This window comes from Ictalurus punctatus, chromosome 13 (genome assembly GCF_001660625.3).
Source record: "Ictalurus punctatus breed USDA103 chromosome 13, Coco_2.0, whole genome shotgun sequence".
NCBI classification, from domain to species: Eukaryota; Metazoa; Chordata; class Actinopteri; order Siluriformes; family Ictaluridae; genus Ictalurus; species Ictalurus punctatus.
The window spans coordinates 21,156,153-21,176,478 of NC_030428.2; the positions used below are offsets into that span (position 1 = coordinate 21,156,153).

Consider the following 20,326-nt stretch of genomic DNA (forward strand, 5'->3'; position numbering starts at 1 on the left):
GTAGCCTTTAGCATGTGCTTTATTTTACAATACGGTTACAGATCTTCAGTATCCACTAGGACACAGTAACACTTCAGTCATTATCTAGCATTTATTATGAGATGAGTGAGTGTCATCGAATTGACTCATTCAGTTGTATTTCCATTTGGTGTAAGTGACATTTTTAGGACATTTTTGGACAGACTTTTGACTTAAGTTATTACATAAAAGAATTTCAAAAGTCTATGGGACCAAAATCGAACTTTTAAAAGAATTATAAAGGCAAAGTCCCCAGCATATAATACAGCTATATGCTATTACACTGCTTATGTAAGGAATTGATCATTACTTTTCATAGCATCCTTTAAAACAAGGAATCAATAGCAAAATATATCAAATTCCCTAGTGTATTAGTTGGTGAAATAAGAGATCATTTTTTAGAGGTTAGGAAGTTTGAATTGTCTGCTCTTATTGCTGTTGTCAGTGTAATGATTGTTTTATGTAGTATTCTTCCTATTAAATGTTCTGAATGACCTGTTTATAATGTTTTGGAGTGACATGATATGCTGTTTAATCTTCAGAAATGACTGTAATGAAAAAAATGAAACAGTTTAGCCCAGTCTTGTTTGCCTTCCATTTGCGTAATGACCCCGATGCCATTTCATGCACTTTACTCAGTCATGTGAACCCTGCAGAGCAGTGTTTAAACACTCATCTCCTATACTAGACTCAGCATGTACCACTTGCATAAAGGCTTTAATTGTAAATAAATAAATTGTAGAAAATTTTTCTCAATTTTTATATCAAGGGTGGTAGGATGGCATAGCAGGTAGCATTGCTGCCTCACAAAACCATACCAGTATGTGGACTGGTTACTCTAAATTTACCCTAGGTGTGAATGTGTGTGTGCTATGGACCGGCATACATTACCTACCATTATTGTAACTGCATACATATGGTTATATTCATACTTGAGCTTTCACTCACTCCCCACCAGTGTGTGTAGGACCTAATTCTGCTGCAGCGCACAACCACGCAGCTGTTCCTCATCCAGATATACAATATATAATACATATAATACTATGATATCACATGCCCTAATTGTTACTAATGCGAGCTATCTAGTTTAATGCTGCTGTGTTATATTAATAGATTATGTAAAAGTAGACCACATACAAGTATTACAAATATGCCGGTTGGTCATTTAGTTGTACACTATATAGTCAGAAATATGTGGACACCTGACCAATCACACCCATATGTTCTTGTTGAACATCCTATTGCAGATTTGCTGTTATAATAACCACCACTCTTCTGAGAAAGCTTTCCACTAGATTTTTAGATTAATGTGGCTGTGGGGATTTGTGCTCATTCAGCCACAAGAGCGTTAATGAAGTCAGGCATTGATGCTGGGCGAGAAGGCCAGGCACAAAGTCAGCGTTCCAATTGATCAATGGGATTGAGGTTAAGGCTCTGTGCAGGCCAGTCAATTTTTCCACCCCAACCTTGACAAACCATGTCTTTATAAACCTCACTTTGTGCACAGGGAAATCAACATGTTGGAACAAGTTTGGGCCTCTTAGTTCCAGTGAAGGGAAATTGTAATTCTACAGCTTACATAGACATACTTTTGAACACATACGTTTGGCCATGTAGAGTATATTTTTGTGAGACTGGTTGTATATTACTGAGTTCTGTTTCATTTATTTGTTACTTTTTTAGTGAGAAGTGTTGTGGGGAATTTTTCCTGTTTCCCACATTGGATCAAGGATAAGCAAGGCAACCAAAACTTCTTAGAATCAGCAAGAATTATATTACAACGGTACTATAAACCCAAGCAATAAAGGAGGTCGGTCTCATCTGAAGAGTTTATCATAGTGCATGAACTTAAAAATAGTAATAATAGCAGTAATAACATTTTTAAGAAGTTTCCCTATATTTAGATATTGGGAAATGTCAAACCTAGACAAGTTCACGATGTTCAGTGTCGTAGTGAGACATCCGTTATGTGTCATGGGTCCCATTTGTTTAAACGTTTAGAAATTTCAGGTATTCCCAGCAGACAAATGCTAAAACTTTGCTCTGTATTTAATGATTAGGCATAAATATTGAGCAACAAAAGAAGGTCCCGATCAAAGGTTAACTCCAATTGGATTATAAAATCCAAACACACAGACTGTGCGAAATCAGGAGAAGCCTCAGAAAGCAGACTTACTGACAGAGTCACTGCTACTGCTGCACAATGTTGCATAGAATTATCTTCATGATATGTGTTGTGTGTCTTGTACACCACTATCAATTTTTCATTTCTGGTAAGAAGATGTAATTTATGAAAATGTTATATATTTCTTTAGAGACTCAACTGAAGTGATTTTAGAGGCAGGGGAAATGCTTTCATGTTTTTTCATTATTACCTGTCAGTTACCAGTCTTCGCTGTTTTCTCGCTTTAATGTTATTTACACTGGGACCGCTGCATGTTGCAGGAGGGGTGGTCACTGTCAAGCCAATACTTGCAAATGGAACATATTTAAACCCAGAGCTTGGTAAGTATCACGCCAGGTTGAGATCTCTCAGTCGGAGCTGCCGGGACATCAAGGAGAAATTCGGAGGTACAACAGGTGAGAGCTTTCCCAACATGACACAAGTGGCTAAACAACATACCAAACTATTTCTTCATATGAAGAGAAACATCCAGGCTTATGTCTAACTTTCTAGTATTTTTAAATTCTATATCTAACATTAGATGCTCTGTTATTCTTCAGATGGCATCTATTACCTAACAACAGCAAATGGTGTGATGTACCAAGCATTCTGTGATATGACCACAGCTGGAGGTGGCTGGACACTGGTAGCCAGTGTGCATGAGAACAATATCAATGGAAAATGCACTTTAGGTGATCGCTGGTCAAGCGAGCAGGGTTTTGATCCCAAACGGCCTGATGGTGAAGGAACCTGGGCGAACAGTGCCACGTTTGGCACTGCAGAGGGGGCTACCAGTGATGACTACAAGGTATATTATCATTCTTTTTTTTACAATTATGCATGTAGACCTTTAATATAGAAAAAATGAGGATAGAGGCTCTTCAGATCAATTGAGATCAAATGAAGACCAACAACTACAGTATGTCTCCATGAAGGACCTGGGGCAATCGGTTTCTTTTAGGTTTCTATATAAACCTCTTTCTTAAAAGTTAAGCAAGTTGTGTGTTTGAGCATTTGAAACCAGTCAGAAACTACATACGTGAGCTAGATTAGTGGTATATTGGATCCAGTTGCTATTTTTGTTCAGAAATGAAGAACCCTGCACTGGCATGGGTGGAACAGCATAACCAGGGGTGTGGCAGTTATACTATAATTATACAAACTTAACTGAATTATTTTATCCATAAAAAAGTTCAGCTGTGGCTACTAAATGTGAATCAGTTGACATGCTAACTGGAAATTAAGGAAATTGTTTTAGGTTTCTCTAAGCTGACCTGTGACATTCTTATAGTTTAGATCTATGTAAGCAGATTTCCAGTAAATTGTGTTCAGTTTTAAGGTTATCACAAGCTCTTGCCTTTCTGTGATATTTTAAATACCTTCAACATCATGTTACAGAAATCATACATGCTTTTATATACTGAACTGCAGTGCACAATAAATAAGGTTATTATTAGAAAACAACCACGCATTTAATGCTATAATTAATTAGTATATTAATTAATTCATTCATCTTCAGTAAATGCTTTATCCTGGTCAGGGTTGTAATGGATCTGTAGCATATCCCAGGAGCACTTGATAGGACATACACCTAAAAACTCCTATTATTCACAATTGAGTCATTCTAGCAAGCTGGTTTAGGAAATTAATGGCTTTTTCTTTCTGGGAATACATAACTGTCAGAACATTATTTTATAGAATCCCGGGTACTACGACATTACTGGGGAGGATGTGTCAGTATGGCACGTTCCTAATGATGCTCAGCTCCAAAACTGGGCAAGCACTGCAACCCTGCGCTACCACACTGAAACCAAGTTCCTCAAGCAAAATGGTGGAAGCCTGTACCATTTATTTAAGGTAAAGTAGCATACTCATTGAAATAACACATGTATACAACGTCTTGTATTTGCACAACTTGAGTCATATATACATCTTATACACTCAAGCCTGGTGTTCAATTTAGAAGAATAAATCAAGATGAAAACAAATAGTAATAGTCTATATTTTATTTAGGTAAACTGTCACTTTTAATACTTTAGTCCTTTAACTCTCCTTTTAATATGTCATGTACCATAATTTTTCAGAAATATCCAGTGAGGTTTGGAGCAGGAGAGTGTAAAAATGATAGCGGACCTTCTATCCCAGTGGTATATGATACAGGTGACAAGGATTCAACAACAAAACTTTATGGAATAACTGTAAAAGGTGTGTACCATAATAAAACACATAAATAAAAAAAAACTTTAAAAAGAACTGCAAGCTGTGAAAACTACACAGACATATCTGATTATGTTGAATTATTAACTTGCTTATTTTTGACATAGTATCTCGTTATTTCAATCCATAATCTTGGTTCTTTAATGAACCAATGGCTTATTTGACTTGTAATTAAATAATGAATATCTTGTAAAGAGTTTTGGGGCTGTTTAAATAATTAGATATTAAGTCACAATAACAAGCGACTTTAAATGACAAAATATTAACTCGAATCAAGTTTCTATGTAGAAATAAGGATATGCTCAGGTTGAAATTACACTTCAGAATGAGTTACTAAATTAATAATCTCATCTTCCTTTCCATTTAAAAAAAAAAACAATGTTAGATCAGTTTGAGCCTGGCTTCGTCACCTTCAGAGTGTTTAATAAGAAGAAGGCAGTGGTGGCTCTGTGCTCTGGAATCAAACCAACTGGATGCAATACAGAACATGTAAAGGATTTATTCATGGGAAACATCTGTGTTTTATTATAATTTATGCATGTGTGATATGTTCGATTAAGTTCTTTTTGTACATATTGCAGTACTGCATTGGTGGAATAGGACAACCTGATCAGTGTGGAGACTTCGTTGGGCTTCCTGAAGACAGCTCATCCAAGGAAATAACAGAGGCAGCAGTTCTGATCTTCTATCGCTGAGAGCCTTTGTTGAATTTTATAGTACTTTTCAAAATTCATTTGGTCAGACTGACAGTGGTAGCAACTAAATAAAAACTGATTTAAACTAGCATTGGCTTGTATTTATTTCAGCCTTCTGCCCCTGCTTTACTTAACAATAACAGAAACAATTTTGCAAGGAAAACAATTCAACTAAATATAACAGCAAAGCCCTCCCTGTTTAAACTCCCCACTAGGTGGCACGTTACATCCATATATACTGCCAATCATTCAACACAGACCTATTGTTAATTAACTATTATAATACTGCTCTCAATTGATAATCAAATGAACCACAAAAGCCATTATCTAACAATTTAATAAACTATTACTAATGGATTCATAGCTGTAATGTCCGAATTGTCTGTGCATGCTGAACTTCACAAGAGTTGCATGTGCTTCAATACATAGACACCTTCAGTGGCATTAAGTTTCATGATAAACACAAAAGGGACAGATAAGATCTCCTTTAGCTGTTTATTTCAGCAGAAGACTGATTCCATTTAAAAGTAGATGCAGGCAAAATGGAGAAAGCAAAATAGTGGTAACCTAAAGAAGGACAAGGGCCTGTAATCAGACACACACACACACACACACACACACACACACACACACACACACACACACACACACTAGCTGAGTGAGGAGTGGAGGTATGCAAATATGGTTCTTCATTTCACATAATCTGGACATGATTAAAGTCTGATTGTTTGAAATGATCACTGAGTATTAAGGACTACTTATATATAACACTATTATAAGAGACACACTATGATTTTTTTTTCTGTAAATCTGTTTATGTTCATCAGCAGTAAGATATGATTTTACATCACAAAAATCCCATGCAATGCCATCATCTAACTGACAGGAATTTGTATCCGCATAAGCAGTGTATGCAAATCCTGCAATTCTTCACTAAACTCTTCCTTTCTGTTGTAAATATTGCAAAACTGATTTGACTTACAGTAAGAACAATGTTTATTATAGCATTATTACTAGTAGATGTGTTAGTATTGTCAGTATTATTAGAATCAGGAGTAGTAGTAATAACAACAAGACAGCCGGTGTTACTCAGAAGTCAGAAGACAATGGGTTCCCTTTTCAGTCTGCTTCCTCTCAATGAATTCCTCATGTTGTTCAAGGGCATTTTTCCTTGTCACTGCTGCCTCTGGTTTGTTCATTAGAGATCTAAACCAGATAAGTAGGATTTTCGTAAACCTGCCTTGTGACACTGTCTTTTATTTAAAAAAAAAAAAAAAAAAAAGCACTATCCTCTTTTGTGTGACAGCTGATTAGTGTGATTATTCATTACTTTTCTACAACTGTATACTATAAAGTCAAACATTATGTGTGCTGAAATGAATGGGAGCCCTGGAGTAAGCACTGGGCATGCTTTATGATTACAGCAGCAGTTTCTAGGTCTACAGTATCCAGGTGTGATAAACCACTGTGTGATGTGAGACTTGGGCATAAATTATAAAATTGTAAGAACTAGTATCATAATGTGTGTGTGTGTGTGTGTGTGTGTGTGTGTGTGTGTGTGTGTGTGTGTGTGTGTGTGTGGTCCCTTTCTGACAGATTGGGCAACAGACTGATTACAGTGTGAAGTTTGGTGTAAATATTCAACAAAACCCCCCTTACATTCAGACTGCACTACACCACACTACACTACAGTAAACTACACTACATTACACTAAACTACACTACAGTAAACTACACTACACTACAGTAAACTATACTACACTACAGTAAACTACACTAGATTACACTGCACTACACTACAGTAAACTACACTAAACTACAGTAAACCATACTACACTACAGTAAACTACACTACATTACTCTACACTACAGTAAACTACACTAGATTACACTGCACTACACTAAACTACACTACACTAAACTACACTACAATAAACCATACTACACTACACTACACTACAGTAAACTACACTACAGTAAACTACACTAGATCACACTGCACTACACTATAGTAAACTACATTACACATTAGTAAACTACATTACACTGCACTACAGTAAACTACACTACAGTAAACTACACTACACTGCACTACAGTAAACTACACTACACTACAGTAAACTACACTACACTACACTGCACTACAGTAAATTACACTACACTATACTACACTACAGTAAACTACACCACACTACACTAAACTACACTACACTACACTAAACTACAGTAAACTACACTACACTACATGGCTGAAGTCATACTGCTTGGCGCACCACACCGTGCACGAGTTCACGTTGCGCGCGCTCGCACGGGCACACTCACGCGCGTCCCCGCGCCTCGTTGGTGAAGTAGGAGGTTCGTCACGACGCTATCAGTAGTGAAGAGCACAAGCGATTACAAACCTGTTCGGACCAACACTGATGAAGATATGAAGTGAAACACAAAAAGTGGATCATTTAGAAGATTTTAGAGTCGTCCTTTGAGCCCATTTTTCTCTCTTCGCAATGTCCATTATTCTTTTCACACACTGAACTAAAGTGATTGAACAGGATCATTAAAACAGACTTCCAGAGCAGGAGAGCAGTTCATCTCTCACCACAGCTACATTCAAGTAAGTGCAGATCCTGGCCTGATTTATTATTATATAAAATAAGGATCTTATTGAGTAACTCACACCTTCTTAATTCTTTACATGTGACAAGAAAGTGTTTATTCTTACTTTTTCTTTCTGAGCAGTTTAGTTTTAGCTGCACATCTGAAAAGGCTTTTACATCCAACACACCAGCAACTTTTTCCCCGAGCTTTTTCACCCATTTAACGAAAAGTGAGCATTTTTGTAAAAAGAAAAAGAAAAGAAAAAGTTCAGTGTCTACGCTTTCAGACGTTTTTTCTTGTCGAAATAAAACGCAGCCGCTATTTCATTATACACCAGGAATATGCTAGTTTGTTGATTTACGCAGGTGTGTGCTGAGCTTTTCTTTGACCCGCCTGTACTCGGATCTGATTGGGTGTCGCGCTTAGAGTCCTGATCGGATTGGTCCAGAAAAGAGTCAAACAAGTCGCGTCTCCGATTATAATTTTAGAAGGTTAACGCATTAGTGTTTATTATTATTATTATTATTATTATTATTATTATTATTATTATTATTATTATTATTCCAATTACTAACTAGCGTTAGTAGTTCTTTTATATTATTTTGATATCAGTTGGGTTGCTGGTATTGGTCTACACCTGTATGTAAAACATTTTTTGGGTTAACTCTTACAGTGTATTAAGTGTAATTAACTGTAACAGTGTTATAGGTTGTAGCTTTTATTTGTTGTTATTTTATTCTCCTATAAATAATCAGAAATAATGAATAAAATAATAAATAGTAATAAAAGACCAGAAATAATCAGGTGTAGAATTAGGCATAATTTAGGGATATCATTTGTTTAATAATACTTTTAAGATTAAATTCAACACTGTTAACGCAATACTGTGGGTTTTGCTCACACACACACACACACACACACACACACACACACACACACACACACACACAGAGAGATAGGATAGATTGTGGATAGGAAATAACATAAATGTTTTGAAAATATAAAGATGGTAGTGTTAAAGTGGAACAACTATAAAAACTAAAGCGTTGCAAGGATCCTGAGTAAAGAGAAATAAAGACGTGCAACATTCTCTATCAAGGCACAAGACCTCAGGCTTTTTGTACATATGACAGGGTGTGTTTAGTTCTTATTCCAGCTGTGTGAACTTGCCTTCTTGGGTTTGGGTTTGAAATGCCACCAAGTGAAAATCTTCAGGCTTAGTTGAATTGCATATGTTTTTATGTTACTCAAGAGTATTTAAAAAAAAAAAAAAAAAAAAACATTTACACTGATGAACAGAAAATGGTAGAGTCTCACAATTTAGAATATTTAGAACACACTAGTTTATCATTAACTAATTAGTGGGTAGCAAAGTATGCACTCGCTTTTTAAATAATCCTGCAGCTCTTTTCTACTTTAGTTTGAATCAGGTTCTCCTGTCACACTTTGAAATTTCTCAGATTTTGTTAAAAAGCTGCATCGCTACAAGCTTTCGTTTAAATTATTATAAGCGCTATACCCAAAATTATTCTTGGAAACGCCAACACAACAAGAGTTTCTGTGCCATAACATGGTTGTAACTAACATCTTTCTATAACAGGGTTTTGTCTGTGTGTGAATCAACCTGTTTAAAAAAAAAACCAAACAACACAGAAAACACTTCAGTCAGATTGCTTATTGCACAGCTAATAATAATCATTTTTTAAAAATGGAAACCAGTCCTGTTCTCTCTAAGAATTCCCCATGCCTATCTTTGGGGGGAAAAGTAAATATTGTGTAAAACTCATGAATGATTCACAAAGCTCAACTCCAGTGTTGAGTCAACTCCAGTTATAGATATTCCTGTTCTCAGGGCGGGGTGTTCTCACACACACACACACGCACGCACACACGATCACATGTCTGGACAGGGCACCTCTTTAAAGCTTGCACAGACATGTGATTGTTTAATAGGGATGTTGATTTTCTCTTCAGTTTCAGATCTCCCTGCTTGGGTGTGTTGTGTCGTTGTAATTGTAAAGATGATTGTCTCTTCTTCAAAAGCTCACATTCTCCGTCTGTTCTGTCTATCTGTTTGTTGTCTTGGTTGATGTTTGGTCTGTCATGTGTATCTGAACACAGGTGATCCCCGGTATGGATTACTTCGCTCCCCGATCCTTCTGGATCCTTCTACTTGCCATGGTTGTTGCAGTTGTGCCTGGCTCAATGGGGGCACCACAGGGCTGCGGCTCCAACGTGAGCTCTCTCTACTATAACCTGTGTGACGTTACTGTAGTTTGGGGCATCGTGGTGGAGGCATTTGCCTCTGCCGGAGTGTTGGTATGCCTAATACTGCTGATGGTTCTCTTTGCCAGCCTGCCATTTATGCCAGATAGCAGACGGCGCAAGTCAGTACCGTTGGACGCTGGCTTACTTGTGGGTGCTCTTGGCCTCTTTGGACTGGCATTTGCCTTCATCGTGGGCCAGGACTTTTCCACATGTGCCTCACGCCGCTTCCTGTTCGGCGTGTTGTTTGCAGCCTGCTTCTCCTGCCTTCTTATGAAAACCATCAATCTGAACATCCTGTCCAGGAACAACAAGGCACCGCCATCCTGGGCACTGTGCCTTGGAGCCTTGGCGCTTTGGTTGGTCGAAGTGATCATCAACACAGAATGGATGATTATCACCATGGTCCGCCAGCCCATTAACGTCAGCTCCAATCTGCCTGTGCCATGCTTGATTACCAACGAAGACTTTGTAATGTCTCTCATTTATGTTATGGTCCTGCTGGTGGCTTTCTCTGTGGCATCAATACTAATCCTGTGCGGCAAGCACCAGCGCTGGCACAAGGACGGAGTCTACATCCTGCTTACTGGAATGTTCACACTGGGCATTTGGGTGGCATGGATCGTCATGTACACTTACGTCAACCGCACAGCTGGCACTCCAAGTTGGAACGACCCGACTCTCGCTATAGCACTGGTGGCCAATGCCTGGGTGTTCCTGCTGCTTTACGTGGTGCCCGAGCTGTGCCAGGTGACTGACGACCCAGAGGGGGTATCAACTCTCCCCATGGATGTCTACGCAAACCAAGGCGTGGGTTACGAGAACATCCTGAAAGAGCAAAGCTCGCAGAACATGTTTGTAGAAAATAAGGCCTTCTCTATGGACGAACCCAAACCAGGTACACAATCTTTTACACCCCTGCTGTTTTGCTATGTACTTTGTAGGTGGTTTTTAAGCTGCTTTCATAATCTGATTTCCGTCGGCCACATTCCTAGCATTTGTACAACGGTGCAAACTCACCGTGGTATTTTGCCATGATCCAGTCAATAATAAGGAGTCGTCAATAATAGGATAAATATAATATGAACACGTTTTTATTAAACACTAATTCCTAGAGATTTTTAAACTTGTTTTAATCTGTCGAGTTAAACTAATTATTAACGTGGGGGGAAAAAACACACAGTCAAGGCTCATTAGTTGAGTAATGCATTAAAACTGCTGAACTTCGTGACACATTTATTGCAGTAAAACATTTTCCAGAAAACTTAAAAGGGTGATAGGTTCAATTTGCATTCAATTTTTTCATTATTATGCATTCGCATTGTATTTCTGGGAAATGCATTGTGTTTTAAGCAGTTTAAACTGGATGACACAGTGATTACGCTCTAAATAAAGCATGAGGTACTGTACAAGAGTTACAGAAAGCTGGATTTAGCCAACGCCTGCTGCTTACACTGTTGAATTTGATCCGCTGATGTTTGAAGTCGTGTATCTGTAATGGTTGAAGACTGGAGTCTTTAGAGCACATTGTTCTGCAAATGTCCCAATTTCTCTCACACCCTGTTTCTGTCTCATTGTTTCACTCGATTGCTCTCGCTCTCTCTCTGGCACTTTTTATTTGTCATCCTTTAGCATACATTTGTGGTTTATTCAGGACAAATATTAAAAAGCCATCATAAGGGTTATAATGCTGTCATGCTTTTGTGTGTGTTTGTGTGTGCTAAGCCATTGTGATTTAGAAAACAAAGGTTCTGCATTGAAGAAGAAAACAACACAGAATGTCATATTTTTTCCATTTTAGTCGCGTCCCACCCCCGCACAGGCAGGCTGTGTGCCTGATTACTCAGTGAAGGGCAACAAACCCTGTGTAACGAGAGCCGATATGGCCAATATGTTTCACAGAACAATGATTCAGATTGGTGTGTTTACTCTGTCATATCTCCACAGAGACTGAGGTGTGGTAACACTGTCATGCCAGTTAGGTATTTCATGGCAGGAGATGACATTTCCCTCCCAGCGCTCCTACCCGTCATACCCTTCCTAACAAGGATACAGCAATATTTTTCTGCTTACCTATGAACATATACTACTAATTATTCTTTTCTTACTCTTCCACTTAAGTGCTTTAATAAAGCTAAATACATCATTGGGCAATTTTCTAAACAATTTTTTTAATGTAATGTTTGATTTTTTCCCCCCATGTTATTTTGTTTTAATACATAAGTATTAATCAGTCTCTCCAGGATTTTGTGATGACATAAATTAACGCAAAATAAATCAAACTCTGCAATATTTGGAGCAGCTTTCAATTTTTCAAAATTACCGTTTCTGTGGATTTGGGGCAAAGACATGTCATGTGACATCATCGCAACGCGCATTCAGCCAAAGCCCTCTTCGATTCACGTACGTTGAACATGAGTACAGATAAAGGTCTCATTTACTTACAGACATCACTGTGAAAGACCATGCAAAACAATTTTGTGCAATTGTAGTAAAAATGATTTTACATTTTTTTAAAAGCTGCAACAAAATCAAGCATTTTTGGCCGCAACAGTCTATATCTAATTATGTAGCTTCTATTTGTTTGGCTTCACTAATTTTTCTCTGTTTTACTCTAAGCAATTTCTGCTTTGTGTAGCAGATATTAAGACCAGACAATATGAACATATTCTTGAACATTGTGATAAAAATTACACAATTTGTTTTTTCTTTAAGAAAATCGTTTGAACACTTGCTGACTCCATTATCATACACAGATTGGATATTAAAATCTATATATTTAATCAATGATAGGTTTCCATTATACTTTATTCAGTTACAATAAGTAATACACCCTTGATGTACATGACGGGGTATGCTGCTATAGGAAAATAATCACCGATGGGGTGGTGTGTCTCTTACCAACCCAAATGTTGATTCTTTTCCAATGCCAGCACCAGCATTAAAGACTGACTTGTTATACTTTTTTTTAAATCCATTTTTAGTTATATTTAATGTTTGTGGAACATTTGTGAAACTCATTAGTTCTTGTTGTCGCTTTATTACAGGTTTAAACTGTATCTATTTTTTTTCTCAGTAAAGCCAAAATTACCACTAGTCGCATTCCAAAACAATCATAAAGCCCTCTGCCTTAGACTCTCCCAAGTCTGTAAACTGTTCTTACAGAAACAGTAACGTTAGAACAAACTTGTTGATGATGATGATGATATTAATACTAATTCATCCTGTAGCTGGACCTACTGTCAGAGCCGCTGTTATAGAAAAATTAATCACTCAGAAATGACGTATTTTCCTTTCCCACATTTGCCCCTACTATATGTAAACAAGCGTGGCATGTTAGAAATGTTTCAACAGGTGAAACATTTGTTGAAACAAAAATGTTTCTGCATTTCCACAGGTTTCTCAGACTGACTTTTTATCGTGTGTTTTCAGGTAACAAGCCAGTGTCTCCGTACAGCGGCTACAACGGACAGATCCGCAGTTCTGTGTACCAGCCCACAGAGCTCGCGATTATCACAAATGTGAGTACCAGTATTTACCATCCCTGTTTTGCCTATGCAAACCCGCATGGCAATTTTATTATACAGCTTAGTGACGATAACAGTGGAGACTTGAAAAAGCCTTGCCATAAACATGTATTTATATCTGATGTATGTATAGCACTACTTTCTCACACACATGCTTTCTCCTTCTTCATGCTTGTGGCTTCAGCACAAGACGGACTATTCGTTCGATACTTCGATCCCACGAGCCTCTCTCGCCTCTCCAGCCAGTCAGAGCGGCAACGTCACCCCGACCCAATCCAATACTGGACCCGTCACTAATGTACGCAGCTCTGTGATCATACCTTGCCTTTCCAATTTTCTTGCATTGTTCTCCTTTGTCACTTGATTTACTCCTGGTCATCACCTCTGGGGCCTCCCCCCTCTGATCTAACATGCTTTTACTTCTCCCTGACTTTATTATTTGTCAGGAAATCCTGTTCTCATGCTCCATTCTTCAGTCTATCTTGACGCTCTCTATTTCTCCCTCACTCTCAGCATCCTCATCGTTCACTCTTGCAGTATCAGGTTCACATCTGGAAATCTTGTTTTCTTTTTCCTCTACATTTTCTGGGAGGATTTTCTGTCCTTGACAGCTGATCCAGAAGTCGGTTTTGCATTGTTTGTGTGTATGTGAAAGGCACGCACTGAGCAAGAGCACATGCTTTGAAGGCATTGTCATCCGGCATTCTTTGTTAATCCTCGATGACTCAAAGCCTTTTTTTTCCCCTGCCAGGATTAAAATAGAACTTAAATCAGTACTTTCTTTACCTGAGAGAATTAGTTATGTCTGAATATAACTATTTTGACCCATTATGTGAGACAGAATTGGCATTTTTCAGATTTTTTAAAAGAAATCTTGTTGTTTGCTTAGATTTAAATGACTATAGTTAAACATAGGTTGTACAGTCATAAAGGTAGATCTAAAGGTGTGTTCACGCTTGATTCCACACCCAATACCATGTCTGAGCTCATTCACACAGATTTGCAAAGAGACAGACACGTCATTTAGCTGGAAAACCTGCAAATAACGAGCCGATCTTGTGTAGGAAGGGATTTGGCCACTGTTTGAGTGAAGCCTTTAAATGGTAGCCGCTCACATATAAAAACTCTAAATTGCTTTTATTTATAAGTTGTGGCAACTTGCGTTTGAATGCCTTCATCGCGCCATATATCAATAAGGTGTTCGGTCTCCTCCACTGACCAGTCACATTGAATCAATCACATTACTCGTAGAGCAGGACTGAGAGTGAGTAGTTTCCAAGCACCAAGCAGACTTTACCAAAGTGTAGAAGAGGACCAGGGATCGTCTCAAATAGCTTTCACATTCTGCCAAACTTTCAGAGAATACGACCCCAGGTCTGGAAGAAAAAAAAAACCTCAAGTGTGCAAAAGACCTAAAATGTTAAACTCTAGACTAGGAAGGCCAGGGTACAGACATTTTTATTCACCAATTAAGTATACATTAGGTTGAGTGTATTGGATGAGAACTGTAAGAGATTATGATGCTGCCTTCAAGTGTATGAAAATAATAACTACTCTCTCCTGTTCTTCTGTGTAGGGTAATGGCTTGCACTGGAAATCACAGTGGTGAATCTAGTCAAGACCTCCTGCTCTGGATGCCTTACTATGTTCTTTTTCTCAACAAAGTTTTTTTTTATGTTTTCACCCTGGCCATGGATCTTTTCTCAGACCAAAGAATCTTACAAGCTTCACCTTGGAATGGCTAGGTGTTCATTTGCCCAGTAGAGACAATATATGGGCATTTTGTCCACAGTGACCATGAATAGGAACTTCAACCCAGAAGATGAGACTGCACAGTTGGATGTGAAAGACTGTTCACGTATTACCCAGTGGCTGTCTTAGCTACTTCAATGCTATGTATTTACATAAAGGAAAAAGAACGGATGACGAATGGTACTTGATTTTGATATTTAATAATGTGAAATAATTAGCATGTTATTGGATTGCTACACTCTCAGAAAAAAATAGTGGCTGTACCTTTGCTTGTTGCTGGGGTGTTAACCCTCAAGAGTACATCTTTGGTACCTTTAATATCTATCTCTCACTTGTAAACATAGATGTAGTGGACCTGTAAAAATGATTTAAGGAACATAAATGGACAGTAAGCATTAAAGCTACACTACATGCAAAAAACAGTGCAAGGACAGTGTACAGGTTTTTGTCTGAGAGTGTATGCCTGAAACTGTTACTCATCTTCTTCAAACAGTAGTCTTTAGGTAGTGAGAGCACTGGTATAAATACACTACCTTTAAGTAAAAGGTAGAACTAAAAGAAATAAGGGACTAAACTGATCATTTCCTGGTACAAACTCTTTTTGATAAATCCTCTGTACTTTTAACATGTATCTTTCATCTTGTAAAGCTCATTTAAGGTACATAACTGGACCTTGAGGACCACTGTTGTATCTTGAGAGCGCATTTACTTTGTACCTTTTTTCAGGCAGTGTAGCTTCCAGCAACATTTCTGTACAGTGGGTATATTATGATTACTGTATTTTTAATATTGCCTAATTGAATCAATGTCGTATTGTAAAGTTTCAGTACTAAATGTGTTCAGTATTGCAACACATTACTCACAGAATTTTCTCCAGTGATTGTAATAATTCCAGGTGATCAACTAGACTGAATATGATCCACACGTAACATATTTGGACAAGCAAATAAGCCCCCCCCGATACATTTCAATGGGATTCAAATCCGGGATTTGTCTAGGCCATCCCATAACCCTCCATTTCTTCTTTTTGAGCCATTCCTTGGTGGATTTGCTAGTAGGGCTGGCGATATGATAGAAACACCATATCACGATACTTGAGGCCATTTCAATGATACACGATACGTATCACGGTTCTGTCACATTGCAAGCTGTCCAGTTCCAGAAGGCAGCAAAACAACCCCAAACAATAACATTTTCACCACTGTGTTTCACAGTTGGTATGAGGTGCTTCTCCTCAAAAGCTATTTTTGGTCGGTGCCAAACATTTCTGCTGTTACTGTGGCCAAACAACTCTATTTGATTCATCTGTCCAGACTCACTCGTCTGTCCAGACAAATCCCTTGCCAGACTCATAGACATCCATAACCATTTTCCTGAAGGCCTTAAAGAACTCTTTAGATCTTGGCATGATGACACAACACACCTCAATAACAAATGGAACACCAGACACTAGATATGAGAGGGGTATAAATAAGACCGGTTCCACCTGCACTGCAGGTTCTAATCACTGACACAAAATCTTGAACACCTGATTCTAATTTTATGGATTTGAAGGTGTGATAAATGTAGGGGTGTACTTACTTTTTCCATGTGACTGATCTGTTTTTGTTATTGTAAAAATTATTACAAAATGTCAATTTTATGTGCCATTTCATAGAGTGTATCAACTTTATTAATAGGCACTGTTTCAAAGACGATCAAATGTTTGCTTGTCCAAATGTGTTAAAAAAGCCAACCATTTCCATGGGGTGTACTTATTTTTTTCACATAAATATATCCATATCTCTCTCTCTCTCTCTCTCTCTCTCTCTCTCTCTCTCTCTCTCTCTCTCTTTCTCTCTCTCTCTCTCTCTCTCTCTCTCTCTCTCTCTCTCTATATATATATATATATATATATAAATATATATATATATATATATATATATATATATATATATATATATATATATATATATATATATATATTATATGTTCAAAAATGTCTCCTGGTTCATCAATAGTTTGATCTATTTGTGTGTGTGTGTGTGTGTGTGTGTGTGTGTGTGTGTGTGTGTGGTTTGTTTTTCCTTTTTGTGCAGACAGTCAAAGCTGCCTGTGTGTGAAAGTTTCAACCTGATTGTTAGGACAGCATGAAGATAAGATCCAAAACAGAAACGTATCAAATGGAAAAATTCCCGTCTGTCATAGTCAGTACCCACACTATTTACATAGCCACAGTAGATAAGTCTCACTTTCCTACCTACAGGCTTGGATGAGTCTGTCAGAGTGAGCAGATTGCAGCATAAGGTTTTTTAAGGGCAACCAATTACATTTAGTATTTCCATTTAACGCTTTTCTATAAGTTATAAATTATTTTCTAGACAAAATATGGCTTTGTTATTACTAGTATCCTATTAGAGCATATTATTAAAGTGAGATATTAATATGGCGACCTTTATGAAACTCTTTTCACACACTTTATTTATGGTGTTTAAACATTAAACCCAGAAAACATTCTGTTTTAAAAAATAATTGTAAAAACTATATGCCATTTCTTAAGTAAAATGTATTAGACTATGGATAAGAAATTAATCACAAGGTTGAGGATAAACAAGAGAATGTAAAAATGATGTGCAGGTGGTAGAAATTATACAATCGATTAAATACGATTTATTAAATAAAATTTTTCTCTAATTTGAATGTTTTATACAAACAGCATAAGAATCAACGACAGAGACTATGATTGTCATTCTATACTCACTTATAGGAGCATTTAAACAGACGTCATTTCTGTGTTCTGGCTCCATCCAAACGGAGCCTGATATGTACTGACCTCTGCTTCATTTTCTAACCTTGAGCAGCATAAGCCAGCCCTTCTCTTTCTGTCTGTCTGTCCTCTCTACATATCGAATGTTCAGCACTTCTGGTAAAATGGGAAGCTGAAACTCTAGGTAATATAATAGGTTCCACATATTTGGCCCTGCAGTAAACCACAGAACTGAGTAGATGGATGAGAATGAAAACCATCATGATTCCAAGAGTCCATGATTCCAGGATATTTACATAGTCATTTAATTTAATATTTAATGTTGAGATTGATTCTTTCTTCCCTGCAGCCAAAAACAACTACACAGCGTTTTATTTCCTCTAAAACAAGCATTATACCAGGTCAAAACATCTACACAGCATTGTATTTCCTCTAAACCAAATATGGCCACACCCTTTATCACATGCGTCAGATCTCTGGACATCTATCAAAGGGTGGCTTGAGGCCATGACGTTCAGTTCTATGTTGTGGGGGGGGGCATTAAACTTATTAGATAAATAATGGTTCGAGATTGAAATGTGGTAGTACGAAGGTAAGTTGTGTTGGCAAGTTAATGAATATAAATAACCTACAACAAACCAAAAAGTAAAAAAAAAAGACATAGATACATTATTGTAAAAGCTTATATATATGAACATGTGATCAGAAATTAAAGATGCCAGTTTCAAAGGCACCATTAGCAAAACTGTGACACACAAGGTTGTCTCACTCAGTGAATGACACTAGATTCTTTGTTACAGCTCAGCTCTGTAATTGGCTCCACCGGCAGTTGGTATCAGAACAACTTTGGTTATTTCCAAAGAGCCCTACAAAGCAAAAAAAAAAACAAGCTATAAAGGCATTCTTTCTATTCGTAAAATAAATCAAATAAAGTCGACAGAAGAGATCGTGCTGCAGAGGACACAAAATTTAAATCAAGTTATTATTTATCTAAAAATAGTACACAATCAAAACTAGCAAAACACGATCTGATTCATTCGTATAATGGAGATCTCTTATTAGTGTACGGAATCAAGATTCTCAAGTTTTGCTGCTTCTGTCATACCTGACCACAACAGTGATTATCCGTCACACCCTTTTTCCACTCCTGGCCAGGTTTTCCAACTCCATTTAGAAGCTGAGTTTTTTTAATGGGATGCATTGGCATATGCACAAACTCAGTATACTGGTATAAGAACTGCTGTACTACATTACCATCTACAGATAACAAACATTTTACTCTCATTTTATTGGACATGCAATTCATCATTAGTTAAATCCTTCCAGAAGCATGGTAATTCATAATTATTTGTAAACATAACAAAAATGCTATGATTTGTTTAATAGTGATAATACAAATAATTACTTCCCTTCATTACAACATCAGGTGTCTGGTATTAGTCAGTAGAGGAAAACAACTGAACATAAGTGTACATGTAACCATAAGTAAATATTTAAGTTAAATATAAAGATTTAATTATAAATAAATAAAAAATACTGTTCAAAGTTCTCATTTAAGATTGGGGGAGCCATTGCTTGAAGTTTATAACTCCAGAATGCTTCCTGTGTAAGTAATTCTTCATCAATATTTCCTCCTATCTGTGATGTTCATTTGAGAATAGCTAATAGCTATTTCAAACTATTACAAGTATACACTTAAAGACAGCTATATTCATGCATTCATTTAGATTCTTTAAAAAATAAAATAAAAAGTGTTTCAAGTCTGTAATGCTCTCCTGGCTATACTGTGTCATGTTTCCTCTGAATACCAATCATGGTAAACAGAAAAGTAGCAAATTTCATTAAAAAATAAAAACTAAACTTGCAGTTCTGTTGTCTGTCATTTTGTGTAAATTGTACATGGGTTCGAGTCTATTAGCTATATCTATGTGCTTAGTCTATTAGCTTCTCGATAGAGTAAATAATCCACCTTGTTCAGTATGACTGTATTTCACATGCAGAGATGGAGTCGATGTTATCTTCATAGAATATCTTATTTTAAGCTTCAAATGGAATATTGGTTAGGACTAATCACAGGCAACGAGTTTACTGACCGCAGAGACAGCAACGTCTAGCACGAGGAGAACCTGCAAACTCCACGCACATAGGGTGGAGGCAGGAATTGAACCTGGAACTGCTGAACACTAAGTTCAGTCTTAATTTTAAGACAATTTCACCATCTATGCAGGTGAATTGTTTGTTTAACTATCCAGGCAGCATGTAGGTCATTTTATTATGCAAAGCCTCTTATTTTCCTACTGCTTTCAGTCAGCCTAATCTCAAAATTAATTCTAAGGAAAAATATTTA

General features: G+C 37.2%; 2 protein-coding genes across 4 annotated transcripts; both read left to right on the plus strand.

The window, feature by feature from the left end:
• The first annotated feature begins 2,183 nt into the window (after positions 1-2,183).
• Positions 2,184-5,185, plus strand: itln3 (intelectin 3). Its single transcript, NM_001200247.1, is given in 7 exon segments — positions 2,184-2,291; positions 2,464-2,598; positions 2,743-2,990; positions 3,881-4,039; positions 4,267-4,387; positions 4,785-4,888; positions 4,981-5,185. Coding segments are annotated over 7 exon segments (951 nt in total). The 5' UTR covers positions 2,184-2,221; the 3' UTR covers positions 5,095-5,185.
• Positions 5,186-7,412: 2,227 nt separating this feature from the next.
• On the plus strand, positions 7,413-18,514 carry gprc5c (G protein-coupled receptor, class C, group 5, member C). Of its 3 annotated transcripts, none has more exons than XM_017484153.3 (5): positions 7,413-7,705; positions 9,811-10,852; positions 13,387-13,475; positions 13,666-13,779; positions 15,058-17,912. In XM_017484153.3, exons 2-5 carry the CDS (start codon positions 9,823-9,825, stop codon positions 15,088-15,090), a joined length of 1,266 nt encoding a protein of 421 aa, XP_017339642.1. In that variant the 5' UTR covers positions 7,413-7,705; positions 9,811-9,822; the 3' UTR covers positions 15,091-17,912. The 3 variants fall into 3 exon arrangements, with proteins under 3 accessions (XP_017339642.1, XP_047015377.1, XP_017339641.1); XM_017484152.3 differs by lacking the exon at positions 7,413-7,705 and adding an exon at positions 8,586-9,683; XM_047159421.2 differs by lacking the exons at positions 7,413-7,705; positions 13,666-13,779 and adding an exon at positions 8,320-9,683 and having other exon boundaries at positions 15,058-18,514.
• The last annotated feature ends 1,812 nt before the right edge of the window (positions 18,515-20,326 follow it).